Consider the following 16,322-nt stretch of genomic DNA (forward strand, 5'->3'; position numbering starts at 1 on the left):
TAAAATCAATCAATTATCAGCAATGGGGAAAAAAAACAAAAAAACAACAACTAGGGAGAAAACCCAACAAGGACACAGGAAAGAGGGGATGTACCTGCAGATGAAGTGGATGACGGTGTTGTGTTTGAGGTTGGAGTTTGCTGGGCAGGGACTTCCTCCTTCGTACGCCAGCTCCAGAACCTGATCCTTGTACGAGAGTTTCCTGCTCACCTGACCGCCGCTCACCACGGTCGTGGCATCCTTAATACACACAGCTGGAACACAACATGCAGATAGAGATATTTTACAATAAATGCAAAAATATAATAGTATTTAAAACTATTAGGTAGATTGCATTGTATTAAAATTACTGCAAGGGCACTTATTTCCTGGATCGCATAAGAAATTTACAAGACAAATTTCTGTGATATTTGGCGGAGGGTTTGACCATGCGCTAATGAGCAAGTCATTTCATTCAGATTCAGCCGAGTATCTCAGATATTTAAAAACACAATTTCAGCTCTTCACATTTTTTGCAATTTTTTCATTAACTATTCCGGCACATGCATCACATAATTGTCTAGAATTGTGTATTTTGATGCGGGTTGAACATTTCTAATTACAGATTCAGACCTATTGTGCCGCCTTGGCCGAGCTATGCGTTTCTCTTCAGTGCCTTCAACTTTAACGTGCAGAAAATAATACAGCCATAACTTTTGGCTGTATTATGTAAAAGAACAGTCAGTTATTGAAGAATTACTGGAATTTCAGGCCTCTTTTAAACACTCAACTAGTGACGCAAAACAGTGGTGACGCATGTCCTCGGTGTAACATAAACCACACTGACGTCTGAGTAAGACTGAACAGTAACCAGGGAGAAGTGAATGAGTTCTCAGTGAATCCGTCTCTTTTTATTCGCAGTTATCTTTAGGACATTTGATTTGTTCATAGATTTATTGGATTTATTCTGCACAGTTTTTGGAGGAAATTACCAACTGGAGAAAAAAGTATTTTTCACATAGCTCTGGTGTTTTAGTGCAACTTCTCAAACCGTGACTGAGCCGTCAGTAGATGCCATACACGTTCCAACAACATCGGTTGTTAGAATGTGTATGGCAATATTTTGTATGTCCTCTCCTTTAAGCTTCAAGGTTAAGATATTGTAAGGTTGACTATTGGTGCTTTTACAAACTACTCACACAACATTTTCTTATATAATTATCAGTAATGTGGGTATAATGACTAAGTTGGCTAGAACAGTCTGGTGAGTTGAGTTCAGAACATATCACTTTACTGTAACATAGGCTTTAAAACCAAGAAAATACAGCACCTTTGCCATATAACAATATCTAGTCTAATTCACAGTAAGGATATAATGTATTGCACAGTCATTATATATTGACATATTTTTAAATATCTGGAAAGGTTGTGGCTCCCCCTGTTGGGATGTATTTGTTGTGGCAGTTGAGGCCACCTCCACCTATAATTAACACCACCTTGGTGTAGCAATTGTGAAATTGCCAGAATACATGCTAAACAACGTCGTCCTGCCCAGAATGTCACGGTGGCAATATTAAAAAGTAAAATTGGTGTGCTGTCTTAGTCTTTCCTTATATGCAGTATATCCAACATTTAGAATCCAGCACCCTGTCTTCCAAGTATAATAAACATCTGCATCACTATCAAATATCCCTTAGTGGCTCTGAAAATGAATTGAGCTGAAAGCTGGAAAACCAGTGAACACCAGTTACGTGAAACCAGCTCTGACTGGTCAAAGGCTGATCCGATTGCCTCCAATAGCGACACACCGAAGATGCTTAAAACTCAAGCAAGTGACCTTTGAGTCTCCGAGTGACTGAAGAGACATTTGTCTGCAGGCTTTGCACGTCTGTCGTGTCCCGGCAACAACGCCTTTATAAAGATATGTCTCACTTTTGTTTTCTAGAAGATGACTTGGGGACGTACCAGTTTCAGCGCTGCATCCAGCGCTGGACATGTTCCCACAGATGTTCATGCGGAACATCTTTCTGTGTTCCTGATGATCGTACACAGTGTAGCCGTCTTTCTTCATCAGGGGGTTGAGATCAAACAAATGACCTAAGGGAGAGGAGAGTCACAGTTTATAGAAATACAAATATTGCTCTGTTAAAGTACATTCATTCTATTAAGTCTATTAAACACAAATACTGGGGTAAAAGTTTTTCCAGAAAACTGGGTGGTTATGAAAGTCTGTCATGTCCTTTTTGCATTTCAACACTACATTTTTCCCATTTTTTCTTGACAGTAATATGATAAGTACATATAGGAACAGGTATGCCTATATACACACACAATACATGTACGGAGTTACTGTTTTTCTTTAAATATCTGACCTGTAGCGGGATTGGTGACCCTGCAGTTGTCGTGTTGGGTGCTGTTGAGAGGGCAGGCCGCAGCTGTTAACCAGAGGAAGGTGTACACACAGTCCTCAATGGCAGAGATCAGAGTAGGCCGGGATTCCTGGATGGAATATAGGAACATACTCATTTTGACATTTATATCTCTACTTAAATGCCTGTTACTATATTCCCCTGGTGAAAGGGATTCTCTTCCATATTTATAGCAACTGTGATGGAATTGGAAGCAAGTTTTAGACGCCTTGTTGTCAGAGTTTGATCAATCAGTGATGGTCGAAAACGTTGTCCAAAAGTTCCTAAACTATCAGAAAGTAATACTCCCCAGAAATGGACTTTCTTGCACATATTGAGCCCAAAATAAATATTACAACCGAGGTGCCAGTTTTTTTCATTTCCCCGATAGAACTTAACCTCTTCTGTGTACAGTTTCACACACACACCCCACAGACAGGAAATGGTACCTATTGTTTGTAGCCTACTGAAAACTTCTCCTCACCACTTTGTCTTTGTCACATTTAAAGCGGACGATGCTGCTCTTGTTGCGGCTTCCATCGGGACACGCCTGGCCGCCGGTGTACTGCAGCTTCAGGACTGTTCTGTCCCATGTAGGACCAGACTCCACCTGCCCCAAATTCACATAGTCCTCTCCGGCCTTCAAACAGGACGCTGCACTGGAGGGACACTTCCATGTACCTGTCGCAAGGTGAGCACAGTGTCAACTCTGACCAAGTCAGAAAACATTCAGTCTCAAAACACTCTCTTGAAACTTGAACTCTGACCACACAAACCAGAGCTGGCCACTACAGTATTACTGAATAGAAAGAACACAAGCATGCATGCTGACCTCCTTGCTGCACGAGCGACCTGCAGACGTTGATGTAGAATCGTTTCTTCGTGTCCTCCGTAGAGGGCTCCACTTCCCAGTTTCGAGAGTCCAAAGCCAGAGGGGAGAGGTCGTACGAGTTCCCCTGATCATCACTGAGGACAGCACACATGCAGAGGTTGAACATTCATTGTCGTATGTGTTGGAGGTCTGTACAGATTTCTGAACTGTTTTAATGTTGGTGATTACGTTGTCATTAGTGTCTGTTTAGATAGATGCATTTTCCAGCAAGGGACATACAGTGACTCTGATGCAGATAAAGACATCTAAAGAAAATACCCCAACTTCTAAACAAATCAAACATAGGAATCATGTATTTTAGGACGGCAGTATACAATATTTTGTTCCTTTTTTGTTCCATTTCCTCCTTTCTTTCTATCTATTAGATGGAGACTTGAAAACTTCACTGGAGGACGTCGCCATCAAGGAAAGTAAGAAGATACTTAATTAGTTCACTAAAATTTGTAGAGTATATTTATTTCCACATTTAAAAAAGAAGCAGCATATCAGCCTATGACAAGTCACTATTAATGAATCAATAAATTGCCCATAAATCAAATCAGGTTTAATTAGGAGGTCCGCTCTGACACCAAAGACAGATTTTACCGCCTACACGTATTCATGATAACAAACCAAGTGGCCTAACTTTGTCGTATCACTTGTACCGTGACCTGATTAATCTTGGTAGAGCTATTCAGCAAACTGCAACCTCACCTCAACTTACCAGTTATACAAGCACAGACAGCTGAAGTACATTTAAAGGACATGAGTTCAAGAAAATGACAAGTGTGCATAAACAACACAGGAGGAGGAATACATGAAGGAAACTGTTACTTGTAGGAGCAGCTGGTGGTCTTGACTGGGATGCAGGCCAGAGCGGTGGGCCAGCTGAACAGGTAGGTGCAGTCTGGAGTCTCTTTGAGGAACTCTGGTGCTCCCTTAACGAGTGAATGGACACGACACACAATGAGTTACTACAGAGTTACAGATGCATTTATGTGCTGTAAATAGAGAAACGTTTAATGAACTGCCACTGCAGACATTTGTAAAAAATACAAACAAATACAACAAAAATAATGGAGAAAGAAAGAAATAACTTCAGATGGCATCAACCAATCACGTCATGTGGAACAGGTTGAGTTGCACCTCCAATAATGAAACAACATGGAGGCCTAAGACAGCAAAATGTATTTCTACTGTCATGACAAAGGCAGCGCAGATCCACTACTTCCGTCCACATTACCTTTCACAATAAAAGCATGAGACATATAATATTTGCACGCGAGAATTTCACATTTTCATGCTGTTTATTCATCACGAACCAGCTACGTAAAGGCTTTGACTTTGATTAAGCATTATTATTTTTAACAGTTTTTTTAAATAACAGCCCATAATAAGCCAATAAGATCTGTGGGATCAGCTGGTTTTCTGTCTTTGTGTTTATGTGTGACACTTACAGGATGTCTGTCAGGGTGGCAGGAGAAGTAGATCTCAGTGGATCTTTTGTATATCTTATGACAGGCCTCTCCATTAGTGTAGTTCAGGATGAGCTGGTCTCCCACATAACTCAGAACCTGGGATGTCATTCCTGCACAAACGCAATAATAATGACACGCATTCATACATACAACATGACATTAAGAATATCAAGAATATTCAAACTGTTTTTTGTTTTCTTTGCCATACCTGCAATCTTGTGGGTGTCCCCTTGCACTTGGCAGGAGGAGACAGTTTCAAGGCCTGTGTCTTTGTGCGTGCAGATCCCTTTCTGGAGCCCCCCGCAGACCGAGAGGTGGTAGACGTACTTATCACTGTTGATGGGGTAATCCTGACCCTTCAGAGAGCTCAGGTTGAACTCGTAGCCACTCTTGGGGTCACGAACCCGGCAGTCATCACCTGAGAGGACACATATTGGACGGTAAGGCACATACTCTCGTTTTATGATATAATTCCGAACATTTAAAATGACGCCGCCCCCCCCCCCCCCCCCACACACACACACACACACACACACACACACACACCTTGAGACTTCCTGATGGGGCAGGCCTCAGAGGTCCTCCAGACGAAGACATATTCACAACCATCTTGACGGTCAAATATGGGGGAGCCCTAAAAAAAAGACAAAAAATGAGTTCTCAGGGATTATCCGAAGAGATAAAATAAGATCAAATATTCCTTTATTAGTCCCGCAGTGGGGAAATTGCAGGATTACAGCAGCAGACATGTAAAGTGCACACAAGAGACACATAGTAAAATAAATAGCTAACTTCAGACAAAATGTAACAGATACATCTTTCCCACTAAAAGTACATATCCACATTATGTTCTTTTTGCTCATGCTTTTATCCACTACTCACCGGGTTGTCGTCACACTGGAGGATGATGCGCGTTGAGTAGCGGGATGTGGAACCGCACGGGTCTCCGTTCTGGTACACGATGCTGATGGAGCCGTCCTTCGCCGCCTTCGGGCTCGACTGGATGTATCCCAGGTTGTATTTCTTCCCATCAATCATGCCACAGGCACCCAAAGGACCCACTGGAGAGAAGAAAATAATGTATACATAAATAGTAAATAAGAACTGGATGCAATTCACAGACCTTATAGTGAACAGCTTCATGGAGGAACTATTTTCTTTCAGCCATAATTCCGACATGAAACAACAAGGTCTGTGGATTATCTTAAATACTGGTTCCTGATTTTTGCAAAGAGACATTGCTGTTGAGTTTTTCAAATAGATTTTTTTCAGGCAACACACACCAAAATAATCTAGATTGATAAATGGCACTACAGGTAAGGCTTTTCTTTTCACTTACATACTTTAGCATCAACTGTCTTTTTTCTGTCTATTTGTCCTTGTTTAAATTAGTTGCTCTTTTTATTAAGCACACTGAGCTTTGAAAAGTGTAGATAACTATTATTATAACTATATTTGAGCAGATTTTTCTCAAGTTTCAGTTGTGAAGAAATAAAGAATTCACTTTTGAGTGTCTCTGAATGATGGCATGAAATATTCCAAAAACTCCATAATATTACGTTATAAAAAGACAAAGACACAATTAATCCAGACTATTTAAAAAAATAAGATAATTTTAATCAATTAGGTGTTGCAGATCCAAGCAAAAGCCAGTCAGTTAAAATCTCTTATTTACTGTGTACGTGTCAGCGGATCAGGTGGGGGAACATGAAGGAGAATACTGACCTGGACAGTCGCTCACTGGAGGGAGAGGTTTGCAGATGTTGATGTAAAAGCGGCGGGATTTCACAACATCTGTATCTATGGCGATCCAGGGGCTGTCCTCTCCGTCCCGGATCAGGTGCCTCAGGTCATACTCATGACCATGAGAATCTAGAGGCAACAGAACATTTTATTTACACACATTTTCGCACAAGAAAAAAGCCAGTACTTCGACATACGTGAAATGGTTTCTGTGTGTGTGTGTGTGTGTGTGTGTGTGTGTGTGTGTGTGTGTGTGTCAGTACCAATGATCTGGCAGTCAACTGGAGCAGGGACGCAGACCAGAGCGGTGGAGAACTCAAAGAAGACGTTGTGGAGCCCCTGGTCCGGTGAAGAACTCAGGTCCTCTTGCAGCATTTTTAATGAGCCGGGGTGAGCAGTTTGATTACACACGAAATTAATGGTGAAGGTGTCCCGAGTCGCTGGAGCAGAAGGGAAACGTAAATAGAGGAATAAAGTGCAGAGTTAAGAAAATGTTTATCATTAAACGTCTTAAATGTTTGAAGTCACAACTATAAATGCAGTTTTACGCAATGTCGCCACAGCTGAAGTGAAACATGACACTCTCTGTTAATATAAATCAATACCCGTGGGCTCGTCCAGGGTTCCCTTATACGTTAGTGAGATCAGGCCATCAGTGGAGTACTGGAGGGTCTTCTCCACCCCGACTGGGCTCAGCGGATGCCCGTCCTCCAGCTCACAGCCGGCCATGCCCGGTCCGCACTCTGCCACGTCTGAGCAGATGTTCACCTACAGGGTGTTGAGGAGGAAGGGTTACACTTCTGTTGTATTTTTAAAGGAAATGCTGTCCTTATATTTCGGAGACAAAAGTCTCATGATGCTTTTAAAACACTACATAGAAGAAGAAAAAAGGTAAAGACTGGAGTGAGGCATGCAAAGCCACTTTTTCAACTGCAGGAACTTCTCCCAGGAACTAGGAACCTTTTGAAGAACTCATTGCGTTTCGCCCGACAGGTATTTACTGCTTCACTGTAGTGTTAATTGTTTTAGTTAAGTTCAGGGTATAATTTAAGAGCAAATATAGAACATAAATCCGTCAAATTGTTTTTCAAGGAATACTGAAAAAGCTTTCTGAAATGTCAATATTTGTATTGTTGAATTGTTAGAGATGGTTCACTATTCTCAAACTGTCTATAGACTAAATATATCAAACAATGAATATGTAATTGTAATAATTGTTGGTTGTAGTGTTTTTTTTATGTATAGCTTTATTATACATCTAGTTTATATTAATAAAAGGCAAAGATAAGACAAATTAAAATCCCATACTGTTGCGAGCATGACTGGCAACAACACAGAGCCGTATAAAAAGCTTTGTGCATGTACAGCTCACACACATCCGTTACATGACACAAATACATGGAAACAATGCACGAGAGACGCATTATTTATGGTTGGCAAAGTGTCATGACTGTAACTATCTTACCAGGAAGTCTTTGCCATTCCCTTTTGCCTTGTATCCAGTCTTAGAAGCCAAAAGCTGAAGGTTGAACTCAAAGCCAGTGTTGGGATCCACAATGGCACAGTTCTGAGACACAAAGACACGTTTTCCAAATATTGTATTATTGTAATCATATCAATTTCCCAGCGTCACATCTTTCCATATTGCTGAACACAGGATGAGATGACGTTGTAATGCAGCTGGACTCACATTGTTCGTGGTGGTTTTGATTGCGCAGGCCGCCCTGGTCTCCCACATGAAGTTGGCTGTGCAGTTCTGGAACATCAGGAACCTCGGTGCCATTGACTGCACGGCGCAGAACACAAACAGAGTCACACCTCAGACACATAACTCCAAGCGTCAACAATCTGCTGCATAAACAGCACCGACTTACCACAGCTCCTCTGGAGCAGACCAGGTGGATTTGCGTCGTGTGCGTGAGCTTCAGGCCGTCTGACACGCAGGCAGAGCCGTCTGTGAACTCCAGCAGCAGCCGGTCCCGCGCCTCGATGATCGGCCCTCGCTTGGAAATTCCCATGTTACTGACGGATACAACCTCCTTCGGAGAGCCCTGAAGACAGAGGGGAGGAAACGGCTGCTGAATCGAATTTCAGGCTATCGCATGTGTTTTCAAATGTTGCTATTTAAAAAAATAAAAAAAAAGGTGCATTATATGATAATTTTGCGTACAAAAATAAGTTTAGTTTGTTTTTAAGTTACAATTGTGTTCACAGACCTGCTCGGATATGTACTTCATCTGGCAGACGGACGCATGGCGGTCGCAGCCTAGTACAGCGTTGATAGGCCGACATATGTTGATGTAGTACTTTTTAAGGTTCATGGAGTCAGACAAATCCATGACTTGCCAGTTGCTAAAGGAGGTGGAGCGCGACAAGCTGGAGGCAGAAGAAGGTGGTAAAATACTGAATCTGATTATCTTCATTTTTTGTGAGTATTTGGACAAGTGTGTTATGTACTACGGCGTATTAGGGCCATTGTGAGATAAAAAAATATATTACTATGGAAGAAAGTGGGGGTAATACTCCGAGATTAAAGTGGTACATTTATGAGAAAGAATGTTGTAAAATTATACATTTATGAAGAAAGAAACTAAAAAGACAAACGTTTTTGTCAAGGAACAACATTGCTTTACTTTGTTTGTTTGGATCAAGCTCATTACACCAGACGCCATGTATTATGCTTGAGGTGGGTGACCTACTCAAAATATACTTTGCAATCGGCTTTAGCAAGAAGGAAATACTGTGGATTTTAGCCCATAAATCCCCATATTATCGTAATATTGCAGCCTTTGAAGAGACACTGCTGTGAATTGGGTCTATTCAGAAGAAAACAACATATTGCTTTGACTCTTTTTAATTAATTAACCCCTCCCCAGCTACAAATGTTTTTTTCTACCTACTATGAGGGGTGGGGGAAAAAAATCGATTTAGCATAGTATCGCGATAGTTTCGGTGGTAAAAAAAAGATCGATACACGGAAGCCAAGTATCGATCTTTTTTTTATGTAATCAATTATGGGAGGCATCGGAGAAAGAAATGAGAAATGCGCCGTCCGCGTGTAAATCAAACGTCTGGACTTCCTGTCACTCGTAGCGGCGCTGCTGCACAGCTGCTGCACAGCTGCTGCACAGCTGTTGCACAGCTGTTGCACAGCTGTTGCACGGCGCACGGCGCACGGCGCACGGCGCACAGGACAAAGTCCGCGACACGGCGCTAGTAAAAGACTTAACTCAAGCATAAATCAAACTGGCTGCTGGTACTCTCGTAGCGCTGGAAGCGGCCGGTGTTACAGATTAACAGGCGGCCGTGTAAACTGGTGACTTCCGGCTGAAAATTGCCAGTTAATACGGCCGCCTGTTAATCCGTAACACCGTCATCACCGTCAACGACGCAGTTCCTGGAGAAGTAATATTATGAACCCACACACGGCGGCGTTTGATGCCCCGACCTCTTTGGGATTTCCACAACAAGTATAACGCAGAAATAGTAGTTATTTTCATGGTGGATGGCAGAAATGAAAACTCTTTGCAGGAGATAAACCACAGAGATAAGCCCCGCCCCCTCTCTGGCACGTCCAGCTCGAATGACGCGACTATGCAGACTGTAATACAAGCTGTTCAGTTTGTCAGGTGCAACATTTATCAAAGTGTTGGTCAGTTTGTCTGCTTGACAATCACATTTTGCTGCAATAAAAATGATTGAATTGAGATGAACAGACTGAAAACGTTATCTTCTTAGATACAATATTTTGACAAAGTTTTCCTTTGGGGACAATTTGCGGTGAAAAAAAGGGAATAAAATCGCAATACTCAATATATCGCAGAATCGTGATAGTATCGAATCGGGACCCAAGTATCGTGATAGTATCGAATCGTGGGACCTCTGGTGATTCCCACCCCTACCTACTATGTGGTAAGGTACGCCGTCACAGTTATGGGTACTTTGTTTTCTGACTGCATCGAAAACATGTTGGTTGCTTGGGGAATGAACACAATATGTATCCATGCATTACCTGGATAAGTCGTACTGCTCAAGAGTGGTGGGATCTGTCACCAAACACTCGTGAGGCCTTTCAGGACATGCGTAGGATGTATACCAGCGGAAGTTATAGGTGTAATTGTCCTCAACCTGGAGGCAGAAAATTAATATTAAAATTACAGGCCACAGAGAGGCTACCCAAAGACCATAAAGAAACAAATACAGTCCATCAGCAACATGCAGAGACACAGTTTACCTGGAATTCAGGATAACCAGCTCCAGCTTCTGGGTCACAGAGGAACGAGATGAGAGAGGATCTGAGAGTGTGTTCTTTGTTGTTGTACTTGGAGCCGTTACTGTAGGTTAGCTGGATCAGGCCATCGTAGTACGACAGGCGGGCGTTCGCTTCCCCAAGACTCCAAGAACTGATGTGGCAGAAAGAAAATGTATAATAAGCTATCATATCGTCATGTCTATCAAAGTGAGTCTAATTGATCAAATTCTGGTTGTGAAACATGTAATTTTACAAGGGTTGGGACACTGAAAATTATGTTTTACAGTCCTATACTAGAGACCATCTTGTGCTGTAATTACACCAGCTGCGACTCCAAATTGATCGTAAACTATATGGTTGAATAACTTCAGAAATGTGTGAATGGCTCCTCCTCCTTACCTCTTTTCGACCTGGCATGTGCCGGCCTTTTCAGGGCAGTTGGCCGCCTTGACGGGACCACAGACGTTGATGTAGTAGTCATAGTTGCCGCTGGTCAGGTTGTAGAAGCCACCGTCGGCTTTGGAGAGAGGCGACAAGTCGAAGGAGAACCCTGTGGAGCAACGCAGGCCAGGTACAGAGGAGGATTAAAGCAGAGTCAAAGACGTCCACTCATCAGCGTTTGCTCCGTACTTTTAAAAGGAATGTAGCGCAACATGACAGTTAAAGCTGTGCTGTTTATTGAAACGTGAAAGTGGAATAAAAAGGTCAATGCATCATGGTAAATTATCTCAATATTGATCACAATCATTGTGATTATAATCTTGCAGCCCTACTTATTTCCTCTTAAAGAGTCGGGTCACTTCTTAAATACGTGTCCATTAGAGCTTCTGCTTGTTTTCCCTGAAGACTGAATGTTTCATGAAATTGTAACTCTGGAACTAATTTAATAATCAACAGACAGCTTCACAAATGAGAGGATTTGCTGCTGTTCTACGTTTTCTATGATAATAAAATCAATATACTTGGAGTGCTGGTTGGATTATACATCCTGATATAGTATATGACTAAAAGACAGTTTTAGTATTTTTCAGCTTGGACACTATTTTTCAATTTTTTTTATGACCAAGTGACTAATGGGTCAACTCCTCATCATCATTTCTGAAGGTATTAATTGATTAAATTAATTATTTAATAATAATTGCTATTTGCAGCCTGAAGTCAAAGCCCTCTCGTGACCTCAGAAAGTGATGAACCAGCTGGAGGAAAACTCCAACCAGATGTAAAAATTAGGATTGAATGCTCAAAACCCAACAGATCGCTGCCTGCGTACTCTCAAGGCTCAACTGGCAGATAGTAGAGGTTTGTTTTGAGCTGAAACATATTCCCCTTTAACCCTGCTGCTTCCTTCTCTCCTTTCCTTTCCTTCCCTGCTGTGTTTTTCTGGCTCGAGTGAAATATCGATCAGTCGGTTACCGCGCTGATCAAACGCTCATGCTCATACCAGCCTGAGGGTCCTCCACTTTGCAGTCGTCTCCCTGAGTCTTCGAGAGGACGCAGGCGGCGGCAGTGTACCACTCCAACTCGTACACACATCCGTCAGACGAAACGCTACGAATGACGGGAGCGCTCTCCAGATCTCCTGCAAGGAGGGCGAGAAGGAGAAAAGTGTGACAACACCACAACCACACAGAAATTAGAGAGACAAACACAGAGCAGATATTAAACATAATGAAGATAAATATATGTTTAGCCTACCCGGTTTGCACTTAAGGGTCAGGATAGTTTGGATCCTCGTCTTTTTATTTCCGCAGAAACTTCCATCGGTATACACCAGTCGGATGTCATTTCCTATTTTAGTCTTCTGGGGAGATGAGAGGAAGCTGCCCAGGCTGATGGCACCATGATCCTTACCTGAGGGAGAGAGAGGAACAATCAATAAACTAAAAGGCTACAACTATCCCTTCCCTGACACTTTCATGAATTTGGCAACGTTTATACAACTCCTCGACTTCCCTACGTCTTTCTACCACCATCATCCTCCACCCTTGCTTAGACTCTTACCCACGGCACAGATGGAGGCATTCACAGGGCAGTTGGCAGCTGCACCCGTCTGGATGACTTTGTGACAGACATTCAGGTAGAAACGGGAGTCCGGCTTTGGAGATTTAGCATCCACTGCCTCCCAGTTCACACCGACATCTGACCCTGGAGCAGCCCAGAGAGACACGGAGGAAAGGTGACATTTCAGCAACAAATGTTTATCCCCAACAGGCGGAGCAGAAAAGGTTCAACATTGAGTGGATGTGGCCACAACCATTTGCTTCTCACCAGGGTATCTGGTGAGGGGTGAAAGGTCGTAGTGTTTGGTGTCGTCTCTGACTCGACACAGTAGATTCTCTTTCTCCTTGACGCAGGCGAAGGCCGTCTCCCAGTCAAAGTAATAAGTGCAGTCTGTCTCCCCCGTAAAGACTGGATTCCCTCGCCCACCGTTGGCTGCAGAAAGTAACGCACATCGTGGATTAAGGGTGAGTTACTACCTGCCAGAATCATCCTAATTTCACTGAAAAAGTGCATCGTGTACAGAACAAATTGTATGAACATATAATAGGAGAACCGTTTCATGGTAGCATGTCTTACTGTCTGCCCCAATGTAATTATTGATACTACCACAAGGTGGCGCCAAACTATCATCGTATCATAAGAAGCATTGGAGTATCATAGACATACAAAAATACACCAGAGATATGTCAATAAAAAATTATGATTGTGTGCTGATGATCTTCTTTTCATCTGTGTCTTACACGCATTCTTGCTGCACTCAAAGTTGATCATGGTCATTCTCAGGAAGCCGGAGGAGCATCTGATCCCATCTGGGTAGATCAGAGTCAGATCTCCATCCGAGTAACTACAGATGAAAACAGGGTTGAAGGGTGAAAGAGTTAAGAAACTGTAAATGTACTGGTACAGTTTAAGAAGTTCTCCCTGAAGTGTTAGTGGATCATTTCTGGGCCATAGCCTTTTTTTCTTTTTAACATCCAAATAAAAGGCAACAGGGTAATAAGATGTGGCGGACAATTGCTCCCGTGGACTTTCTGCATTTTAGTTTCAAACTGTTGTATCTTTGGTCTTTATTACTGGAGTACGTACGGCACATGAAATCACGATATAATATTTGTTTTATATGATGATAATATTATTAATGCAAAAAATAAATAGTGTACATTAAATAACCACATGGTTTTGTTCTTCAACCTTTATTTTCTCGTTTACTTAAGAACTTATGGACTAAGTAACCAGATTGTTTTGCAAAATTTTAATTATAATGCTTGTTATGCTGCGCTAGTCCATGTCAATGTGTCGTTGGGCAAGACATTTAACCCAAAATTGACCGATCGACTCTCTATCTCACACACACGCATTACCGTAATGTCTGGTTCTGATATCTTCCAGCCACCTTCTTCGCGTCTTCGGACTTCTTCACCTGGCAGGACGATACGTACTCGTGTTCACCACATTCCTTAGTGGGGATCTCTCCACACACGTTCAGGTAGTAGATGTAGCTGTCAGGCCCGTCAGTGGGCCCAGAGTGTGCGTGGTACGGGATGTCTGTAGCTACACACACACACACACACAAACAAACAAACACAAAGCAGCATCGTAAATTGATATATTTGTCCAGTGACTAATCATCATCATCATCATCATCATTGTGTTAATGTAAGTATCATGGATCATGTTGTCACATTTCTAGTAAATGTGATTAATATAGGCAACATCCTGACAGCGATCAGCTTCAATTTGAAATCAGCTGCATCTGGCTTTAAACGTATAAGAAACCACGTGCATGAACTCTGAGACCGGGTGGGAAAAAAATATATTTTTCTATTTCTAACTATGAGCTGACAAAAAACAGGAAGGTCAGTACAGTTTACTCATGAAGCTACTTCCTCTGGCTGGGATAAAAGCAGCAAGCGTCCCTGTGAGCCAATAATTCTTGTGGGTTATATATGTAATTGCGGATAATACAAGAGAGAAGGAACGTTTGGGCTATATTTTACACACATAATCATCGACCAGAACTTGGCAAGATTGGGCTTCCAGTTTGTTTCTTCCATGTCTCTAGTACAGGGGTGTCAGACATACGGCCCGCGGGCCGGATCCGGCCCACCAGGGGATCCAGTCCGGCCCGCGGGATAATTGTTAAAATTGCAGCCGGTATACCAGTCTCAGTTGTACGTACGGTATGAATTGTTCACATGCCGTCATACCGGTCACCGCTGTTTGGCAGCAACAATATTTAATGTTCACAGCTTGAAGCTGAAGGAGCAGCGGACCGAGCTACTTACGTCTCATGTTAACTCATTTGACTCAGGGTGTGCAAAAAATGACATCGCCAAAAGGCATGCTGGGTAAATGGCACCGCCCACTCAGGAAGACTTTTCTTGTGAAGGAAGAAGTCTTTTCCTGTGCAGCACAGTGGGCGGGCTTTACCCATCATGCCTTTTGGCGATGTCATGTCTTGCACACCCTGAGTCAACTTATATCCGTAGCTCAGACCGCTGAACACGTATCTGAGACTGTAAACATTAAATGTTGCTGCCGGCTGAAGAATGACAATAGTCGTTACGGCCGCACATGTGCCACTAGTATCAAGGTATTCCCCTGGGTCCTAAATCCCTCCAGGTTAGAACCCTACGTACCAATCAAAACAGCTGCTGGCCAGTTGCGAGCGAGTGGTGAATAACGATGGCGGTGACGGTCCTTTTCAACGTCAATAAATTAATGTGTTTATTTGGAAAAAAAATGCTGTGATATACCGTGAAACCGCCAGAATCTTACAAAATACCGTGATATGAATTTTTGGCCATACCGCCCAGCTCTAGGGCACGGTATACATTGACCCAGAGTCAGAATTCATTAGACCACTGACATTACTATAAATATTGCTCAACTGCGAGGGAATCTGCAGAGGAGAGCCCAGGCAGGTAAACAGTGGGTTGATGTCTGAATTTTTGGTCTTTATGTTTCTAGTGTATTGTAAAAATACCTTAAAATAGGGTTTATCATCTAAAAACCTTCACCAATGATTTAAACATAGAGAAATATTGTCATCATGTATGCGTTAATATGCTGTGATTTTACTGGTCCGGCCCACTTGAGATCAAATTGGGCAGCATGCGGCCCCTTCACTAACATGAGTTTGACACCCCTGCTCTAGTAGGAACCGTGGAAACACCTTCTCCTGTGCTTGTGTGTTCACTGTTGTTGCTTATAAGAACCAGTTTGAGGAATGAGGACATGATTACCTTAATTAGGTCAAGAGGTTTAATTAAGCAAGAGGCATGTTGCTTCTATAAAAGGTTATATATATCTATATATAGATATATATATATATATATATATATATCTATATATAGATATATATATCTATATATATCTATATATAGATATATATATCTATATAGCTTAAATATACTATTTTTTTATATATATATGCTAATGCTTAAATGCAGAAAATTATTTTCACATAAAAGCACAAATAACACACTTAAAAACAAAACCGCCACCACCGTAACTGTGGAAACCACAGGGTTAATTTTTTCTGGTTTTCGTTACAGTGGCAAAAAACTGACTAGAGCCTGATTTCACTC

At 42.1% G+C, this 16,322-nt stretch overlaps 1 protein-coding gene across 1 annotated transcript in view; it reads right to left on the bottom strand.

The window, feature by feature from the left end:
- The window catches only part of igf2r (insulin-like growth factor 2 receptor), a gene marked incomplete at its 5' end in the record, with an annotated part of 40,080 nt that overhangs the window by 8,820 nt on the left and 14,938 nt on the right, over positions 1-16,322 (bottom strand). The window contains 26 exons of the mRNA XM_079214817.1: positions 95-254; positions 1,945-2,076; positions 2,352-2,478; positions 2,872-3,068; positions 3,220-3,353; positions 4,093-4,196; positions 4,716-4,846; positions 4,945-5,154; positions 5,283-5,370; positions 5,619-5,797; positions 6,462-6,608; positions 6,743-6,919; positions 7,085-7,247; positions 7,945-8,046; positions 8,170-8,265; positions 8,354-8,530; positions 8,696-8,855; positions 10,492-10,607; positions 10,714-10,882; positions 11,131-11,281; positions 12,173-12,310; positions 12,427-12,582; positions 12,733-12,876; positions 13,000-13,164; positions 13,473-13,576; positions 14,094-14,283. Of these exons, the coding sequence (XP_079070943.1) occupies positions 95-254; positions 1,945-2,076; positions 2,352-2,478; positions 2,872-3,068; positions 3,220-3,353; positions 4,093-4,196; positions 4,716-4,846; positions 4,945-5,154; positions 5,283-5,370; positions 5,619-5,797; positions 6,462-6,608; positions 6,743-6,919; positions 7,085-7,247; positions 7,945-8,046; positions 8,170-8,265; positions 8,354-8,530; positions 8,696-8,855; positions 10,492-10,607; positions 10,714-10,882; positions 11,131-11,281; positions 12,173-12,310; positions 12,427-12,582; positions 12,733-12,876; positions 13,000-13,164; positions 13,473-13,576; positions 14,094-14,283 (3,817 nt within the window). The remainder of the gene's footprint in view (positions 1-94; positions 255-1,944; positions 2,077-2,351; positions 2,479-2,871; positions 3,069-3,219; positions 3,354-4,092; positions 4,197-4,715; positions 4,847-4,944; positions 5,155-5,282; positions 5,371-5,618; positions 5,798-6,461; positions 6,609-6,742; positions 6,920-7,084; positions 7,248-7,944; positions 8,047-8,169; positions 8,266-8,353; positions 8,531-8,695; positions 8,856-10,491; positions 10,608-10,713; positions 10,883-11,130; positions 11,282-12,172; positions 12,311-12,426; positions 12,583-12,732; positions 12,877-12,999; positions 13,165-13,472; positions 13,577-14,093; positions 14,284-16,322) is intronic.

Source organism: Taurulus bubalis (assembly GCF_910589615.1).
Source record: "Taurulus bubalis genome assembly, chromosome: 3".
NCBI classification, from domain to species: Eukaryota; Metazoa; Chordata; class Actinopteri; order Perciformes; family Cottidae; genus Taurulus; species Taurulus bubalis.